This window comes from Uranotaenia lowii, chromosome 2 (assembly GCF_029784155.1).
Source record: "Uranotaenia lowii strain MFRU-FL chromosome 2, ASM2978415v1, whole genome shotgun sequence".
NCBI classification, from domain to species: Eukaryota; Metazoa; Arthropoda; class Insecta; order Diptera; family Culicidae; genus Uranotaenia; species Uranotaenia lowii.
In genome coordinates this window covers 26,978,648-26,998,489 of record NC_073692.1, presented here as the reverse complement: position 1 = coordinate 26,998,489, position 19,842 = coordinate 26,978,648, and the positions used below count along the sequence as shown (strand labels likewise).

General features: G+C 35.8%; 1 protein-coding gene across 3 annotated transcripts in view; it reads left to right on the top strand.

The window, feature by feature from the left end:
• Positions 1-1,994: 1,994 nt before the first annotated feature.
• Positions 1,995-19,842, top strand: part of LOC129745705 (gamma-butyrobetaine dioxygenase-like) — a 34,039-nt gene continuing 16,191 nt past the window's right edge. Inside the window, exons 1-3 of one of the 3 annotated variants that reach the window (XM_055739008.1) lie at positions 1,995-3,319; positions 10,252-10,548; positions 10,616-11,029. In XM_055739008.1, coding sequence (XP_055594983.1) covers positions 2,586-3,319; positions 10,252-10,548; positions 10,616-10,934 — 1,350 coding nt within the window. In that variant the 5' untranslated portion in view covers positions 1,995-2,585 and the 3' untranslated portion in view covers positions 10,935-11,029. Of the gene's footprint in view, positions 3,320-10,251; positions 10,549-10,615; positions 11,030-17,435; positions 18,402-19,842 lie in introns of those variants that run through there. The other 2 variants (XM_055739007.1, XM_055739006.1) reach the window with 2 other exon arrangements.

Here is a 19,842-nt window from a genome sequence, read left to right as displayed (position 1 = left end):
AATGCAAAATCATTCACTGTTACAAACAAGTGAAAGCCCCGTCTTTGTTGAATTTGAAAATAATCTCCTGCATGCTCTGACTTTTTCAAACAAATCCACACAATTCGCTTCTTCGCTTAAGTGTGCGAAACAGAAAGTTGTTCTTTCGTTCAGATAAATGATGCGTTTAATTTCACATTCGAATATAAATCTACGGGAAAGTTGCAAATTCTCAGTACTCATGAAAAGGTTTTTCAATAACAATGCTTTTAATTGCATAATCATCGTTTTTCAAATATCAATGCACTTGGCAGCCGTGAACACCCAAAAAAATCAAAACACGAACATCTGTGTATCACTTTTCCATAGGGCTAATTTGTTGATTTTAGTACTGGAAAATCGCGTTTATCGTGCGCCCTTCTCAAAAATCGATTCTGTTCTCCCATGGTTTGAGGTTAGGGCTGAGGCCTTCTGTTAAAGTGGTGTTCGTGTAGAACTGTCAATATATCCTAATAAGCTTTGATATCAACCCACTTAGCTTATACAGGGCTAATGTCATTTGAATGGCACAGAGCCTTCTGGCATTTATAAACATAATATAGGGTACTTCTGTCCATAACGCCCTTGCGGGGTAAAACGCCAGCGACTATATTTTGATAAATTTTGGAGATTTGAGAAGTTTTTAGTGGATTCTGTTCACACAAAAGTGTTCTTAAAACCAATACCTTGTAATTTTTATAAAAATGGTTACCAGATATTCATTAAAACACGAATAACAATTAAATTAAATTTTGAGATGGCTATCCATCACTTAAGTTGTAAAAAGTGATCGAATGAAATAGGCTTTTACTCCAAGATAATTGATTAAACTATCCTCACCATTGATTTTATTGATAGTTCAAATTATGTATTTGAATTATCAATTGATGAAAAACTGTGGTAAATTGTTGTTTTATGGTAAACTGAAGACATATTAAATTTCAAATATCCGATCAAAATGCCCCCACTAATTTATGGACAAATCGCCCTCCTCTCAAGGTGCTGTTCGGTAAGATGTAAACAAAACCACGTGTTTTATTCTAAATTTTGGAGTGCAGTTTTTCATGAATACAGACCGATTATCGAAATGATATATCGATCTTCTTCTTTGCTTAGTCCTAAATTATCATTAGGATGCATAATAATTATATCTTTCGATCGGATTTGAGTAAAAAACGTGCACAGAAAATCGAATCGGTTCACTAAATTTGTCGCCAAAAGCAGCAGAAAAATTTGGTTGACAGTGACACAGTTCAAAATAAAGTCAAGTATTTCAAAATTTTTCATTTTTTCATTGGGAAATGTTAACAAACCAAGTGTTTTTATGTGTAGATAAACTTGCAAAATAATATTTTTTGCACTTTTTTCCTTATCAAATAACAGAATTAATTTATTTTCACTGTGAATATTGTGTTGTTTTCGAGTCGTTTTGATCCAATGTTTTGGAGCCTAATTTGCCTACACTGGGGCGTTTAACATCCAATGATTTCGAAGGTTGCTTTTAAAAGCGTTTGTAAAAAATCGAATATTTTCATAGTTTTTACAATAAAAAGTAATATTTTTGCCAGAATATGAGTAGAAGATAGAAATACGAAGCACATGTTGTAATTTATTCGGGTGTTCAGCTTACGTATTCCGCATACTCGGTCATTTCCCTTAGCAGGTGCATATTCCCCCGAAATACCCTACAGCCAATAGGCACTGAAATGCTGTTATGCGTCTGTTAAATGGCTTACAACAGTGCTTAATGGTTGCCTGGGTATGTTTCGATAGAAAAAGCCTAGATCTTCGTAATGGATGGATAAAGCAGTCAAAAATTGTAACATGTACTTTTTTAATTCAGAAAATAGCATAGCCACTTCCCAAAGCGGTCCAAAATTGGTCCGTTACCCTATTCCAAATTGAAAGCGAAACGGAGATCGTATGGGATCAGCTAGTGTCATATAAATAAATCAAAACAAAGGTGTGTAATTGAACCCTTATCTAGGTGCCTACCGAAAGGTGTAAAAAAAATTAAATGAAATTACAGTTATCTGTCTTTCCTTATTACGTATTCACCGAAAGCATGGCGCGTCCTTCCAAAAAGCAACATTCTCTCCATTTGGAACCATCAATTGAACGTATCCCCATCGTTTAGTTAGTGACCAAATTTCGGACAGTTCAGATGTGGATGTGAGTGAGGTTCAAAGCAGGAGGAATACGCAAAAAAAAAGATTGTTGATAACGACAACAACAATAATAACCAGAAAGCCGGTTCGTTCCAGCACGCCACGCAACTTTTTTTTTTCTTCGGAGGTTGTTGTTCTGTTGATTGAGGGAGTTCGTTGGGATAACTAAAAGCAAGAAATTGAAGAAGACGGTTGTTCCCGAAATAAGAGATTCGTTGATGTGAGAAGCGCTGCGTCTGCAGTTAGGTACTACGACGATTGGGGCAGATTTGAATTTCAGACTCTGCCGGTTTGAATTGGGTTTCGTGTGTGGTGGTTCTGTGTTCTGATTCAAAGCGAGGAGCTTACCTGCTGGAGACATTCTCGAAATTGGTGTTGAGTTGTGCGGATTGAATCACAATGTTATCCCGGCAATTATTTTCCCAGCTAGTGAGAGGCCAACGGCGGGTTGTTCCGTTGGCTAACTCTTTTCCTCGCAACACGGCAGGAGTTCAGCTTCAAGCAGCCAATCGTCATGTACATACCGATTCCGGGTCCCTGAAGCGGCCCCACAGATCCTCCGAGGTCCACACCGTTCCACGTATTCGGGCGGCTTATCAATCGCAGTGCAGTGAACACAATCACAAGATGGTGGTGGTTGAGATTTCCGATGGCAGTCGATACGAATATCCACTGGTTTGGCTGCGAGATAACTGCCAATGTGAGAGTTGTTACCATGCCGGATCGAATAGTCGAATTCTGGACTGGGAGCATTTCGATGTCGAGCATCTGCAGTTGAAAAGCTGCGCGGAATCCGATCATGGCAACAAGATTAAGCTGGTCTGGAGCGATGGACATAAATCGCAGTTCGGCATAGATTGGTTGGTGGAGAGGAATTTCAGTGAGGAAAATCGGCAGGATTACCTGAAGGAGTGGTATCGGCCACAGGCCAGATTGTGGGGTAAACAGGACTTCCGGGATATTCTAAGGGAGTTTCAGTTTGCCGATGTCATCAACAGCGATGAAGCGCTGAAGGAGTGGATTGAAGCGTTGAGTCGCTATGGGTTGGCACTGATTCGGAATGCTCCTTTGACCGAAAACGAGTGCCGCAAGCTGGCCGATCGAGTGGGATTCATTCGGAAAACGCATTACGGGTAAGTGCACCTTGAGCCATAAAATTAGACAAGTAAGACAGTTTTCCGACGATTTTTAAACAACTTAACAGGAGAGTTTTCGGCCTGTTTTCGCAAGAACTTTGTCCAACTAAGTACTTTTTGTTACAAAGTGATAAAAAGCAACATCAAAGTTTAATTAAATCCTTCTTTGAAAAGATTTCTCTTAGCAGATGAATTCTCGTATCATACCATCCAGATATTTCCAATATTTTCTGTCACTTATTCTAATGTATAAATAAATAAATAATAATTAAAAATGTTAAAAATTAATTAAAGATGTTACCAGATAGTCTGTAAGAATTTCAGATATAACTGAACATAACCTTGAACAAATCAACACAAATCAATTAAGAAAACATATTTAAAATTGGTTCTGATAAAGATTCTTACCTTAAATCGCATACCATAACTTCAAATCACCTTTGATAAACAAAATTGAGCATTGAAGAGCAAAATCTTAATTTAGTTTTAAAGGAATGATACAATAACAAATTACCTACTATTAAATAATTTCTGGGTAAAATTAAAGGAACAATAAATTTTTTTTCCTTCCTTGGAATCAACATTAGAATATGAAACATGATTCTAAAATTAGAGTTCAAATTAGAAATCAGTTAAAAGATAAAATAGGAGTAAATATAAAACTAAATTCAATAATAAAAAGTTTCAATTAGAAATCCTCTGCTAGAGCTTGGTTAAGTCATTGAGATCAGATCAATCTATGATTTTAAAATAATCAAAGCTCAAATTTGAAAATGATTGAATAATCTAAATAAAGAGCATTTTTTGTCGATTCATTATTAGAACGACTCATACTTTAGGAAAAATAATGAGGATTGTAATTTTAATCAAATCATTCATTGTGCCTCTAACAAATCAAGCAGTGCTCGGATATCGAATGTTGCAGATAGTTCTGAATTTTCATATTGAAAAATAAAAAAAAAGTATTCGTTATTTGTAAGCAGATTTTAAAACTCTCCGGATCAAGCTCCGTACTTGGATTTGAAAAATAAAATATTAAGGTTATTGATAAATTGCAGTTTCAATGCAGTAAAATTTATTACATAAAAGTGAAAAAAAAAACACATTCTTTTCAACAACAACTTTTTAGATAACTTTTTTTGATAAGTATGCAGTTTATTATATAAAAAAAAACATATTTTTAATAAATGTCTTATAAAAATTAAATGGTCAATTTTGAGCTTATAATGCAAAATATTTTTCATAGTTTAAAGTTTAAACTTTAAACTATATTTGGTAATATTGCCACATCTATAAAAAAATTTCTTCATACTATTCCGATCGACCGAAAACTACAACTTTATGAAAAATATATGTAAAACGGGAAAAAAGAAAACTTTGATGTGCGTTTTTCGAAAATAGCTTTAAGGCACTTATATACCCCTTTTGCTCTTAGAGCCTCATATGTCACTTTTATCTAAAGCATTTTAAACTGTTGATTGATTGTTTGATTAGAGAGACTTTAAAAATTTTAAACTGTTATCCCCAATGTATGTTTTCACGTTCTATATTTTAGAACTTTAGAAAAAAAAAATCATGCTTCTCAAGCAAGTTATGAATGCATCTCCTTTTTTCTTTAAAAAAAAAAAAAATATGTATATGTTATTTCAACGGGCTGTGAACGAACCGATAGCCGAAACATTAGCCGCAGTTAACTGGATAGTTTTTTATTTCACCACGACGTTCGTTGGATGAATTAATTCGCAAGTGAATGTCAAAACATCGCCAAACGATTGTACGATTGCATTCGCGAATATTTCTGTAACCGGTAAAGTATTGCGCCATCAGGTGCTTGTTTTTCGGTTAATTTTATGCGTGTTATAGCTCCTGCGCTCGCTGACGGTTTGTTTTCTCATGATGGTATTTTAATTTATGTTCGAATATGAACATTCAGCATGTAGATAGTAAAAAAGTGGACTTTTGCTATTGCGTAGATAACTAAACTGACAAAGGGGGGTTTGAAAATGTCCACTCTTGTTCACGAAGCGTAGGGATTTAGCTTTTATCTACTGGAAAATTTTTTTCACCAATATTGCCAAATAAGCATTTAATTATTTTGAGATTGCAAGAATACAGAAAACAAAATTATTACTTTAATATGCGTCACATGAAAGTTATAAAATCCCACACATAAATATTGTAAGCCGACATAGCACTCAAATATCTGCCTACATCTAGGTGTTTCCGTGCTTGCCTACTTGAAGGCGTTTTATTTTCTTCGAATTAGTTTTCAGAGGGAAATAAAAAATTGTGGGGCATTGGCTCGAAACATTTTTGTAATTTTTATTGCTGATAGGAACAACTATAAAAATGCAAAGCCTAATACGTATGTTTCGCGTTCGTATTCCATTGAGACAGAAAAGCGAATTCGGCACCGGAAAATCAGCAGCTAAGACGACGTTTATTCGACTGAAACAATCTCGACGGCTTTGCCTCCTATTTTCAAACCCCCCTTTGTCAGTTTAGTTATCTACGCAATAGCAAAAGTCCACTTTTTTACTATCTACTTGCTGAATGTTCTTATTCGAACATAAATTAAAATACCATCATGAGAAAACAAACCGTTGACGAGCGCGGGGGCTATAACACGCACAAAATTAGCCGAAAAACAAGCACCTGATGGCGCAATAGTTTACCGGTTACAGAAACATTCGCGATTGTGTTTTGACATTCACTTGCGAATCAATTCATCCAACGAGCGTCGTGGTGAAAATAAAAAACGATTCAGTTAACTGCGGCGATTGTTTCGGCCATCGGTTCGTTCTCCCGAAACTTCTAATGGCGTATTTTTTTTTGATAACGGATTTAAATATCTCTGGAACTGTCCGAATAAAAAAATGACTTTCGGGTTTCGAGTTATTCCATACGTAGGTGTGCGTGAGAACGAGCGCAATGTTTACATGCAGCTGTCATTTTTTTCTCCCTTCAGGATTTCTTCACTCGGTTCTTCACATCCGGATTGCCTTTTTTCGTATCCGGATTGCACTGGACAGCAGATAGTACGATTTTGCTTTGCTGAGAGGTTCAAAATCGAGGCAATAATAATTTTCCCGTTCATTATTTCAACTGTTTTGCTTTCAGCCAAAAATAGCTGTTTAATGTGTTGACAACAACGTTGAGAGTATTTGTGAACTTCTCGCAAAACTGACTTTCTTCTCAGGGCGACTCCGTCCGTTTTTCGAGCGAACCTAGGTTGCCTCTAGAGCAATAAATGAGCACGATGACAGCAGTTAGAGCGAACCTAGGTTGCCTCTGGATTGCCTCCAGGTGAAAAAAAAAAATACGGTATAATAGTTCATTTATTCGGCATTGCAATCGTTAGTGTTCATTCTGGTGTGTGAATTTTCTCCTTCCCCGATTGCTTCGATAGGCAGTTTGAACCAAGGTCTTTTGATACACTAGGTTCTCCGACTTTCACAGTAAGTAGGCGAGAAGTGAGCGGAGCTTTCAATGAGTTTGTTTATTTTTTGTTCAGCTTTTCGGTGGTTTGTTGGTAAACAAACTTCATGAGTTCCGCATAGTTGCATAGCCTACATAGCCAAAATGGCTGAATCAGGAATTCGATATTCGGTAACACCTCCTGAAAATATACACACCTTGGTTTGAACTGAACGAATTCACCACTGATTGCAAATTGAATGTACTCCGATGCGATTTTTTCCATGCTTGGGTTCGGGCCTTTTTTTTCGGGGGTTTTTCTATGATTCAATTTTTCGAGAATACAAAACATTTTTATAGTTTCTGTTATCTTCAAATAAAAAAATTGTTAATGCAATGCAAACATTGCGGAAGAGTTTAGTAATTTCTCAAGAATGAAAGCTCTGATTTGAGTTGCTAAATGCAAAATTTGATTTTCAATTCTTTTTAATATCCTTATCCCCAATTAAAATTCTCTGATTTAGAAAAATGACCGGATACATATTTTAAATGGTTTTCATTTCATCATCGAGCGTCTGGTTTGTGCTTCATCGAGAAATATTTACCTAATGACAATTGGGAAGTATCATGAAGATTTGAAACATAGAACCACAATTCAGTGTCTCTAATCTAAAAAATAATTTCAAATCCACTATTGAGAAACAAAATATGAATTAAATTACAAAAATGAGATTTAAAGTTACAATCAGAGCCACAGCAGAAATTGCATCAAATGTTTATTCAAATTTTAAATCTTTGAAACACAAAAAAACGTTTTCATGAAATGTTTATGAATATGATTCTCATCAGATGAAAAAAAATGTTTATCATATTGTTATTCTAAATGTGACAAAAGTTTTATTGGATCCCCTCAAACCAAAAGGGGATAGGTGCAAAAATGATCGATTGAAAAAAAAATCAAAATAGAGATAAAATGTTTAAATTGAAAAAATCAGATAAGGAATTCAAATGAGTTTAGTACCTTAAACGAAGATCCTGAGTTTTCGAAACTCAGTAAAACAGTGAAACTGAACTTCAGTAACTGAAGAAAAAGCACAAGACTTGGAAATATCAATGAATTGAATCTGGAAAAAGATAGGATTAAAATCATAGGATTCATGTTAGGAGAATTACTCAATAATATCAGCAACTCAACTATGAGATCGTTTTAATGATAATCTGAGGATGATCATTTGGAAAATGATATGCTAAATTCAGGCTTTTTACTTTAGTAGATTCTTCGAAATTATCGACGTTTTTAGTGAGTATTAATAATAATAATACAGATTTACCAGTTGTCCATACTTTTAAACTGTATTAATTTTGGACTTACTTTAGACGATGGCCAGTCAATTTTTCCACTGAGGAGGAGCGAATGCCAAAGTGGCTCGAAACGTATGGACAACTGGTAAATCTGTTTTATTATTATTAAAACTCCTCGAAAAACGTCAATAATTTCGAAGAACAAACAATCGCGGTAATAAATCCAAAACTCAACATTACTTTAGCAGATGATAAATTTTTTGTTAAATCAGTTGAAAATATTTCAATACGAATTTCAAGTCTAAGATAGAAATTGGGATGGAAATTCAATAAAGAAACTCAGTACTGTAGATGGTACAGTTTTTTGTACAGATTTTATTTTCTAAATACGGAAGGAATTCTGAAATGTTTACCATGTGAAGCTTCTCTGTTCTCTCTTAACACTGTGAGCCTGTTTTGGTAAAATTAGCTGCTATTTTAGTGCAGTAACCATTAAATACTTGGAATGTTAACGTAATCATAAACATTTAAAGGGTGTTCACGATGAAATTGTCACACTATGAAATTGATCTAACTTTTTAACCGTTGGGCAGAATTTAATGAAAATTGGGGTGGATTTAGTTCTTAGTGCATTGTTTACATTCTGCAAGTTTTGTGATCAACCGGTATATTACCGGTACTGAACACAGTAAATAATCAAGAGAAGGTGATATGAACCGAAGCCAAGGGTTCAGTTGAGATAGAGAGAGATTATTTGCTCATTTTGCGATTTTTTGGAAGCTGAATACAAGATCATTAAGACTTGTTTTGGAACTTGAAAGTATCAATAAGAACTTAAATTTTGAGCTGCATAGAACGTACTTCATATCAATGATGGGGCTGTGTAAGCGTTTTAGTACCTGCTTAATGGGACTTTTGGTTGCTTGGGGCTGCATCTAAACCGAAGTGTTGTCCAGAAGGCCAAAACTAAGGCTGGGCTTCGAACGTTCAAGGTACAAAAGGCCCCTAATCGCAACGAGAAGCAAAACAAGTCCGTCAAAACTCGTGGCAGGAAGTTGTACCTCAACATGCGGAAGAAAGTTGAATGCTGCATCATGGAAGACGAAACATATGTGAAGGCCGACTTCAAACAGATCTCCGGAAACCTATTTTTCACGGCCAAGGATAAGTTCAGCTTTCCGGAGCATGTCCACACTCAGATGTCCAAATTTGCGAATAAATTCCTGGTTTGGTAATCCATCTGCACATGCGGGAAGCGGAGTGCACCTTTCGTGACCCAGGACACGATGAACGAACAGGTGTACATGAAAGAGTGCCTCCAGATGCGGCTGCTTCCTCTCCTGAAGGCCCAAAACGTCCCAAAAATCTTCTGGCCGGATTTGGCCTCATGCCACTACTCCAAGGACGTGCTGAAGTGGTATGCGGACAAAAAGGTCAATTTTGTGCCGAAAATGTTCAACCATCCCAACATTCCGGATCTCCGTCCCATCGAGAAGTATTGGGCGATTATGAAGCAGCACCTTCTTAAACGACCTAGGTGAGGTAGTGAAGACAGTCGAGGTACTAAAGAAAATATGAGTTTACGTGCAAAAAAAGGGTTGATTCACAGGTTGTGCAGAATCTTATGGCCGGGGTTTAAGCCAAGGTGCAGTATTTACGTATGGACTGGTAATAAAATACAAGTAAAATGGTAAAATGAAGTTTAATAGTTGTTTTCCAATCCCTGAAAATTTGATTGCAATCGGATGAACATTCGGATTTTGCGAATCAATTTTGTGTTTGGCAATTTCATCGTAGCCACCTTTTATTGTGCAAGACTTTTGTAGGTAATGAAAATGAGACGATGTATTTCTTTATTTCACCTGTTCTGTACAGAATATCCTGGCTGACCTTATCTGAATCTTCATATTGGAAAACCTTCAATATTCTTTGTTGTTTATTAACATTTTTTCAAAATTTGAATCGTACTTTTGTCTTGAATTCCTATTTTGAAATTCATACCAGCTTTGTATTTTGGAAAGCTGAAGTAATCTTCATTGGTAAATCTGTTATTATCAGTCAGACTTTTTATTGGTTTCAATAATATATGGATTATGTATTTCAGGCGAGGTTGAAATGTATGCATTTTCTTTGTGTGGGCCATCAAATTTATAGCTTCTTTGATTCCGATATCTAATTTTATTTTGATATTTATGTGATTTAAATTATAGTGAGGAATTCTCCCTGAAAGGAAGTGAGGGAACCTCGTCGTCAACCGTTTTTATGTACAACGACAAACCGTATTACGAGTACAAGCCGGGTTGCAATCTGTTGCACAGCATCGGTGAGACGAAATCCACAACCGAAGGTCAGAACCTGATCAGCGACGCCTTTTACGTGGCAGAAATCATGAGGCACGACCTATCGGAGGAATTTGCCATTCTGGCCGAAACGCCGGTCAACTGGAGCCACGTGGATAGCGGAATTGGAGGAGAGTTTCAAAGTATTCTACGAGCACCGGTGATTTGGTAAAGAAGGCAGAAAGATTTTTCGAAGCGTATACATATTTTTAAATTTAAATCAATTGCATTTTAGTGACGGTCCGGATGGAAAATTGGAGCGTGTCAATCTGAGTGTTGCGTTTCGGGACAGCCACTTTAATATACCGGTGGAAAAAGTAGAGCCCTGGTACCGAGCGATGTCCAGCTTTGTGCAGTTGGTTCATCGAGAGGCCGTTCGAGTAAAAACTAATCCTGGTGACATTCTAACTTTCGACAATCTTAGAATGGTACACGGACGTACTAAGACCAAACCTACAAAGGGAGAAATCAATGAGCGACACATTGTGGGTGCCTATTTGGATTGGGACATTCTCTACTCCAAGCTGCGGGTTCTTAAAAGTCAGCAGAAGTAGATTATGAGTCCTTTAATAGATCAAGATGACAGAAAAGAATAACTTTAGAGCTTCCTTCTACAATAACATTTCAACATTCGACTTTCGTCACGCATTTGATATCACCATGATGACAGTTTTCCTTAACAAAAAATAATGTTTTAGAATTTAGTTTATATGATTTGTATTAAAATCTTCAGAGATTGTAAAGTTGAATTTTCAACTTTTTAAGTCAAATGGAGTGTTGATACCATCAACATATTGATAAATTTGAGAATAATAAAGTTCTGAATTACGAAAATCAGATTGATAAACATTCAGCATCAAAATTAAAAGTCAAAAATCAAAAACTCAGTTTCGGATTTCCAAAGTATTTCAGATTCAAAATTCAAATATTTGAAACAGATAAGACAACAAGATTTACCGAAAAACGCTTTCGAGAGTTTCTATTTTGCATTTACTCGCATACTGTTGGTATGTAGGAAAAAACAAGGATGACAGAAGAGATAAAAAAATGCATTAAATCACATTCTTTTGACATCAAAGTAGCGGTTTATGGTAGCTTAACCCACATTAGAGTACGACTTCATCGGTAGGTGCTAACAAAAGCAAGTTTTTCAATTTTTTTTCCATTTAAATTAACTTCATTTAAATATTTTACCGAAACTTAGGGGAACTTCACAGATTAAGCATTGGATTAGTCTAGTTTATTTGAAGAGACTACCCGTGAGCTCTGCGCCAAGGACTCGTGGAAAGGCCTCTGTAAAATGTTTCATTATATATTACTTTATATATAATCCATCTTCATTCGAAAAATTTGATTTCAGTTAAAGTAGAAACTTTAAACATAAATATTAACCTTATTCAGCCGAATACTGACTCAACTATTCGGTGAGCCGAATAGTCGGCCTAACGGTCTTTTGGATGATATTCATGCAGCCGAACATTTTGTACATTTCTAATACTAAATCTCACAAAAGTTTGGAATCGTGGTTCCAAATCCTTTTGTTTTAATAACATTTCGGTACCAAATGCACCAAATGTAAACAAACGAAGTTATCAGCTAGGTGGAAAAGTACGTTCGGAGACCAACATTTTGACTGCATAAATTTATCTGAAGGATATGTGGTTTTTGAGAAATAACGAAAACAATAAAAAAAAATTTACCAGGAGATGGATATGTCAAACTTTGAACGTGTTTCATCCGATACGGTGATGTTGGTGCATTAGCCGTATTAAAAATTCGATGCAAATTTTTTATTGTACTTTATTTTACGTGATGTATACTAAGCACATGCGCAGTAGGGTGTCCCAAAATTGCATAACTTCTGGGAATCTGGGGGCTCACCCTCAAAATGGTAAATTAGGATGTGCAGAACAAACTTTTGTATGGGGCCGACTAAAAAAAATCATGTTTAGAGGTTCCGCAAGCGCGATCTTTGAAAAAAGTCCACTTTCAAAAGATTTGATTTTAAATAAATTCTGGGTCAGAAAATTTTTATAAAGTTTATATATTTTATATTTTTTTAATTTTGTTTGAGTTAAATGCTATACGTAAAAAATAAAAAATGAACCAAATTTGTATCAAAATGTAAAACAAGCAAGCTATTGTCAAGAAAAAAATGTTTTTGGTCCAAAAATTTTGTATTCAACTGACCAAAATGTGTACCAAGCGTAAAATATTTTTGATACCAATGCCATCAAAAGATGCGGAATTTTGTACACTTAAACTTTGCTGAACAAAACATGTTGTTTGTATCATCCTGTGAAGAGCTATTCACGGTTTAATCCTGAATAAAAATCAAAATTTAGGATATTTTTTATTTAATTGATCAAATTGGTCATAATAAATACCTACTTTAAAATCAAAATACTTGCAAAAAAAAGACTTGGATGGTTTAAGTGAGTCATCAGAAGGCCATTTGCCAAATTTGAGCGGAATCGGACAACAGGAAGGGGTTGCACTGAATCTCAAGTGTGAAAGGGATTCTGAGACCTAGTGTTCTAAAGAAGCATAAAAATCTGGTTTTTCATCATACATTTTTGTCTTTACCAATCGATTGCTTGATTATGTAGATTTTATTAAAATTTCAATTAAGACTAACATTTCACCTGAAGACTGCAACGCGATTGGACTTAAAACAAAAAAGTTATGGCTGTTCAAAGATTGTATTTTGGTTACTATGAAAAATTTATCATGCAATAGTAAAATTTCGCAAAAAATGCCTTATTAAAGAGCTTTACACAAGGATTGTTAAAATGAATGTTGAAAATATTTTAGCCGCTAGTAATAGTTACCAGCACTAGTAACTATGAAAAATTTACCATGCAATAGTTAAATTTTGCGAAAAACGCCAAATGAAAGAGCCTTATACAAAGATTGTTAAAATGAATGTTGAAAATATTCTAGCCACTAGTAATAGTTACCAGCACTAGTAACTATGAAAAATTTACCAAGAAAAAGTAAAATTTCGCGTAATACGCCAAATCAAAGAGCTTTACACAAGGATTGTTGAAATGCATGTTAAAAATATTCTAGCAACTAGTAATAGTTACCAGCACTAGTAACTATGAAACATAAAAAAAGAGCTTCACGCGTAGAATGTCGAAATGAATGTTGGAACATCCTAGCAACTAGTTATAATTATCAGCACTGGTAACTATGAAAAATTGCAAAAGTAAAATTTCGCAAAAAACGTGAAATTTTAATATTGCATGGTAAATTTTTCATAGTAACTAGTGGTAACTATTATAAGTGTGTAGCATATATTCAACATTCATTTTAACAATCTTTGTGTTAAGCTCTTTCATTTGGCGTTTTATGCGAAATTTTACTTTTGCATGGTATATTTTTCATAGTTACTAGTGCTGGTAACTATTATTAGTGGCTAGAATATTTTCAACATTCATTTTAACAATCCTTGTGTAAAGCTCTTTGAATTGGCGTTTTTCGCGAAATTTTACTATTTCATGGTAAATTTTTCATAGTTACTAGTGCTAGTTACTATTACTAGTATGTATTTTAAAACTTCTAACATTGATTGTTATAACCCTCCTCCCAAGGCTATTGCGTGCTTCTATCTATTTTACCATATCTATTGATTTAATTATTCGCACAGATTATTCCGTCGGCCCTCAATAACGAAAACACGGCGAACACTCCGTGTGCTAAAGAGAGCCGCGTGCGCCGTCCGGTGAGCCGCCGTGTCCTCTCGGTAGATGCTCGGTAGTGTTCCTACCCGAACGCGGCTAGAAAAACGCAAACGCAGTTTCCGAACCGCTCGCGCTCTCGAATAGGCGCGCGCGAATTCGGTCAGCTCAAAAAATTTCAATCTGCGTTTTGGTCGCAAATTTCTCGAGAGAATTTCGATCAATCAAATGTCCCCGTGAACCGAGAACGAAAAGAGCTGCGTTTAATTTGCTCTTTCTCATTCAACGCACTCCTGCGTGTTGAACCCTGGGCCTAGGATCAATTTAAGCCTGCAGCGCATAACTTTTTCAAATATCGGGTCATTTGGGGCACTTTAGCCAACATATTTGTGTTTTGGGCAAAACTTCTGTTTTTCTTGCAATATTTCCGTATAATTTCATTGAAAATGCTAGAAAATGATAACTTCCATACAACAAAGCTGAAGTTTAATAAAAATCTTTTTTTTTTCAATTTTATGGAATGAAACAAAACTTAGGGTTGCCGTATTAGTTATGGAGGCAGTTCATTCATAAGAAAAACTTTATTTAATCTGTTTTAAAATCTTCAATTATCTCTTTAGATGTGTTAATTAGAGCTTAGATTCAAAGTTTTCATGATAGAAATCATATATTTATTCTATTTAACCTGTTATTTTCGGATAGAGGCATTTATCAAACGTCATAGGGGCATACAAAAACATTCTCTCATTCCACGTTCTAATTAATATGAAATCTTCATAAAAGCTAAAATTGGTTTTACTCTTTTAGTTTATTGGAATAAGAAACAAAAATCACCCAAGTTTTTGTTTTGAGCTTCTATACATATATACGTACGTATTTTTTTTACGTGTGAATTTTTTAACACAAATTAGTAATATTTTGCAGGCTTTGAATTTTAAATATTCTTCAAAACGGGAGTGGCGCGTATAAGGCCACATGTGGCGTTATATGAACTCTTACCCTACTTTTGTATAAGCAAAGGAGAATGGGCAATTTGTTTTCGAATGTACACGGATGAGCAATATATGGTTAAAAAAGTCTTGACGAGACAAGAAAAAGTTTGTTGGTTTGGTTGGTCCAAGAAAATCTACCATGGCACAGTGGTCCAGAAATAAAATTTAGCGGGAAACAATTATTAGCATTTTCACCTTCAAATTAAGGCATTTGTTGTCTTAGACAAACTTTTACAACAACTTCAGGCAGATATTTTGATTGGAAAAATTTTAGGGTGGTTCATAAGATTTCTGATATCTGAAAATTATTTCCTAACTGTGATAAGATACATAATTCTACAATACTGTAGAACATACCAAATCATTAAACTTTTCAACACATATTGCCTCATAGCTTCAAAACAAAAACAAATTTTGGTAATCCGTTTTCTACAAAAGATGTGTAAGGTACACCGGGGCAAGTGGAAACGGATTTCACTATACACTTTCACATTTCACAAGTCCTAGAAAAATATGTATATGTTCAAAAATTATCAATTATCAATTAAGTTGTATCACCAAAATAGTTCTCAACAAATTCCCGTTGAAAGTGCAAAATTAAAAAATTTTTGGTAGAAAGCAACGGTACTTTTGTGAAAAAATTTCTAAGTTTGCACTTGCCCCGTTTATGTTTGAGTCCAAAAACTGATTTGATTAACTTAAATCTTTAGTAATCCATTCGGAGTTGATTGTAGAAAAGCTTCGGACAATAATCCTTTCCATCTTATCCACGGGAATTACCTTCCAAGGAAACCTGGAATTATTGGTTGGCTGCCTCTGTAATTACAAAAATAATACTAACTATTTACACATGGGAAAGTGAAGCTTATTGTACTCACCTGACACCAATTTGCAGCGTCTCACCATGCTAGGATTGCTGAGATCGCTAAAGACCACTTCTTCAGAGAGTTTCCTGTCCTTTTCCCTCAAATTTTCCACTCTTACCGAAGCACTTTTCGCAACGATGCATAACGTCGATAAACCATCACGCCGAAGTTCATTTTGCGTCCTTATGCAGCACGGCAATGCACGGCAGAGCAAAACGACGCAAAAACCAAATTGCACTCAAAAATAAGAAAGTTATCATACGTCCTCCACAGCAAAAATCATTTCCTGTAAAATTACGCAAATGTCCTGTAACAAAAAGGAGCAGGACATTTATCGTGATTTTACAGGTCGAAAACAAATTACGTGACATTTAATTTTTAGTGTACAACTTTTTTACAGGACATTTGCTGTAATAATAAATGAATCTTCGTTTACTTCCAAGGAAAACAATTTAAAATTACAGGTTTTGTTAGTTACAGTTTGGTTTATTTTAAAGGTTGCAGTTTCAGTGACACGTAATAGTCAAAAAATTTTTTTTTGTAAATTCAAATCATTTTGGTAAAGTTATTCATTGATCAAATGAAACCAAGTTTTTACCAAACGTAGAATACAACTTTATCAATCATTTTCAGTTAATAATTCAAGTTTGTTTATATTGGTTCATACGACCTAATCAAAACAAACTCTAGAATTTCTAGAAGAAGAAATATTTTTAATTTTTTTGTAACAGAGAAAAGTTTGCAGTTGCCCCGAGTTTTCACTTGCCCCGGTTTACCTGATTATAATTATCTAAAATGTTGCTGAATGAATGATTCTGATAAAATATCACCATCAAAAAATATCAAAAAAAGTCAGATTTTTAAAGGACCACCCTGACTACATGAAAACAAATTGTCATAAATCTTTCAGTTCAAGAGATAGATGTCTGGTGTCTTGGACAAAGTTTAATGAATTATTATGTTCTACAATGTTGTAGAACAATGTAGGGCCCTATCTTATCCCATTTAGGAAATAATTTTCGGATTTCAGAAATCTTATGAACCACCCTGAAATTTTTCCAGTCCAAATGACCGCCTATAGTTGTTGTAAAAGTTTGTCTAAGGCATCAAACTTAAGGGGAAGACGCTAATAATTGTTTCCCGCAAAATTTCATTTCTGGACCACTGTGCATGGGAGAAAAAAGCTATGAATTGAAGAAGTTGTATCCATTTACAGAAAAGGGTGGCAAAAATGATTTACATTTAAAATATCTTCATAACTTTTTTCTTCCACGGTACATTTTTTCTCGTCTCGTCAGATCATTTGAACCGTGTATTGCACACACGTGTACATCAGAAAACCAAGATTAATAAATTTTTGCCAGTCTCCTTTCAATCAATGGATGAGTACCCCGGTGAAGACAATATAAGGTCCATCTACCTTATACGCATGTCCCTGTGTCCCCGGTGAGCTATATTCAAATTGTTGATAAGCCGTCTGCAATCGTTCATGCAGCAGTACTGTTACTACCGGTTAGCGAACAACAACACAGTCACTCTTGACACTTCGCGATTGTCGCGTCCCTTTTTTTGTATGGGATTGGCTAGACGCAAGTTAATTAAGTGCTCTTGACTACCGTTTCGTCTACAGTGAAAAACACCTAGTCTAGAAAGGTAACCCCAACGATGACGTTTCGTTCGCCGTTCAACTATTTGTCACTTTTGCACCGGTTACGTGCTCCGATTTCGAGTGTAACCCCAATCAAGGCCTCCTTAGGGGCGATCCCGCGATGGAGTAACAGTGTGCCGCTGACGGCGTGTCATCGCGTGATGATGATCCACAGTCAATCGAACGATGGAATTTGTCGGAAAGCGGTCAGTGCCATCGTCGAACAACCCTTGACCAAGCTACCCGGCAAACAACAACAACAACAACAACCATCGCTGATAACGGCCGCTTATCAGTTGCAAATGAGTGAAAAGCAGCGTCATCGTTTGATCGCGATCGAGCTGAGCGATGGGGCGAGGTATGAGTTCCCGTTGGTGTGGCTGAGGGACAACTGTCAGTGTCCGGGTTGCTTTCATGCCGGTTCGAACAGTCGAGTGCTGGACTGGGAACATTTCGATGTGGATAGAATTCGGTTGAAGGAAATAACGGTGATTGAGGAAGGGGCGCGAGTGCAGTTTACCTGGAGCGATGACCACAAATCTGAGTTCGATGCTCAGTGGCTGTTGGAAAGAAATTTTAGTGAACACCATCGGAAGAAATACCTGAACGATTGGTACCGACCGAGGCCGAAGTTGTGGGCTAAGGGCGATTTTCCGCAGGTACTGAAGAATTTCGACTTCAATGATGTGTTGAACGAAGATGAAGCTTTGCGCGGTTGGATCGAGGCTTTGATCCGGTATGGGATAGTGATGATCAAGAATGCTCCCCTTACGGAACAGGAGTGCCGGAAGTTGGCCGATCGAGTTGGGTTCATTCGGAAAACGCACTATGGGTAGGTTGCAGTTAATTTATATGTTTTCTTCAAGTAAAAGTTCGTTGACGATGTTTTATATATAATTGATACCCAGGCTTGTGATATAGCTCAGTAGTCAAATGTTTCCTGAGCCGATGTCTGTGAGTTCGAGCCCAAGAGTAAACATCGATCACAGTTGTACCGGATAAGTTTTTCAATGACAGTCCGCCAACTGCATCGTTGATATAAGTCACGAATGACATAAGTGTCGTGACTGATACAATCGATTTTTCCTAAACTTCACTCTCCTACTCTAATTCCCACGTTTCTTTCCTAAACTATCTTTCTTATTTTTTCCGACTTGCAAGAAAATACACTACACTTTTCAACAACACTTTACTGACTGACTTTTTTTTTCGACCGATCCCGATTCATTTACTCTCCGAGGAACTCTCCAAACACTATAGAGACTCTCTCAATCATAGTCTTTTCCTCCTAAAAAGCTTTTTCTTCTCATGACACTCATTCAGCTCTCACCTTTTTATTTCCTAGTTGCCAGTTCACTTTCGGAAATTGATTTGAATATTTTTAGATTTATCGAAGCCTAACACAATTTCCCATTCAAGTTCGTTTGATACCATAGATATTGTTATTTATGAAATAGAACGTATTATTTGAAATATCTCCACTATTACGTATTATTTGAAATATTTTTACTACTAATATTCTTAAAACATCCAATATTCTCTACATTCGCCTTCACTCCTACTCTAATCTTAAACGTACTGAATCCAACAGAATAAAAATTTAAAATGAGAACTCATCACTATTTTTTTCAAACCAATGTTCCTGTCAGAGTAAGGCCATTCCCAACAAACATTTTTGCTGATTAAAAACGCCAATTCTCTGATCGTATGCTGTTTTGAGGTGCTGATTGCTGTTTCAGCTTTCTTGCTGAAGAAAGAAATATTTCAGCGCTATTTCAGCGTATAAGGAAGTTTTATTTCAGCCAATAGAAAGTAGGGGAAAATTGGCTGAAGAATAACTCGTTCAGCCTTTGTCCAACCATTTTTGACACCTTCAAATTTGACAACCGTCAGCTGTACAAGGGTAGCTTCGAAAGCGTCTTTCAGCAATATCAAACTTTTTGTTATTCATGACGAATCAACATAATTATCTTGTGAATCGTCTAATCATTCGAAATTTCTCATTTTGCATGATAAAATGGCATTGCCGGAAAATTTATATTTTAATTCTCGTAGCCATTTCAATTTCTTCATATGAAATTGACTTTGGTTGAGAAATATTTTGGTCGCTTAAGAGCGACACTTTTCTGTTCCTTCGCAGAATGCATGGTTGGTTCTGCCTTCTGCGGCATGAGACCAACAAGTCGTAGGTTCAAAGTTCGAGACAAGTTCAAATGAAGAAAAAATAACACGGGAGGGGAAAATTAGCTGGCAAACATCGGACATACATCGGT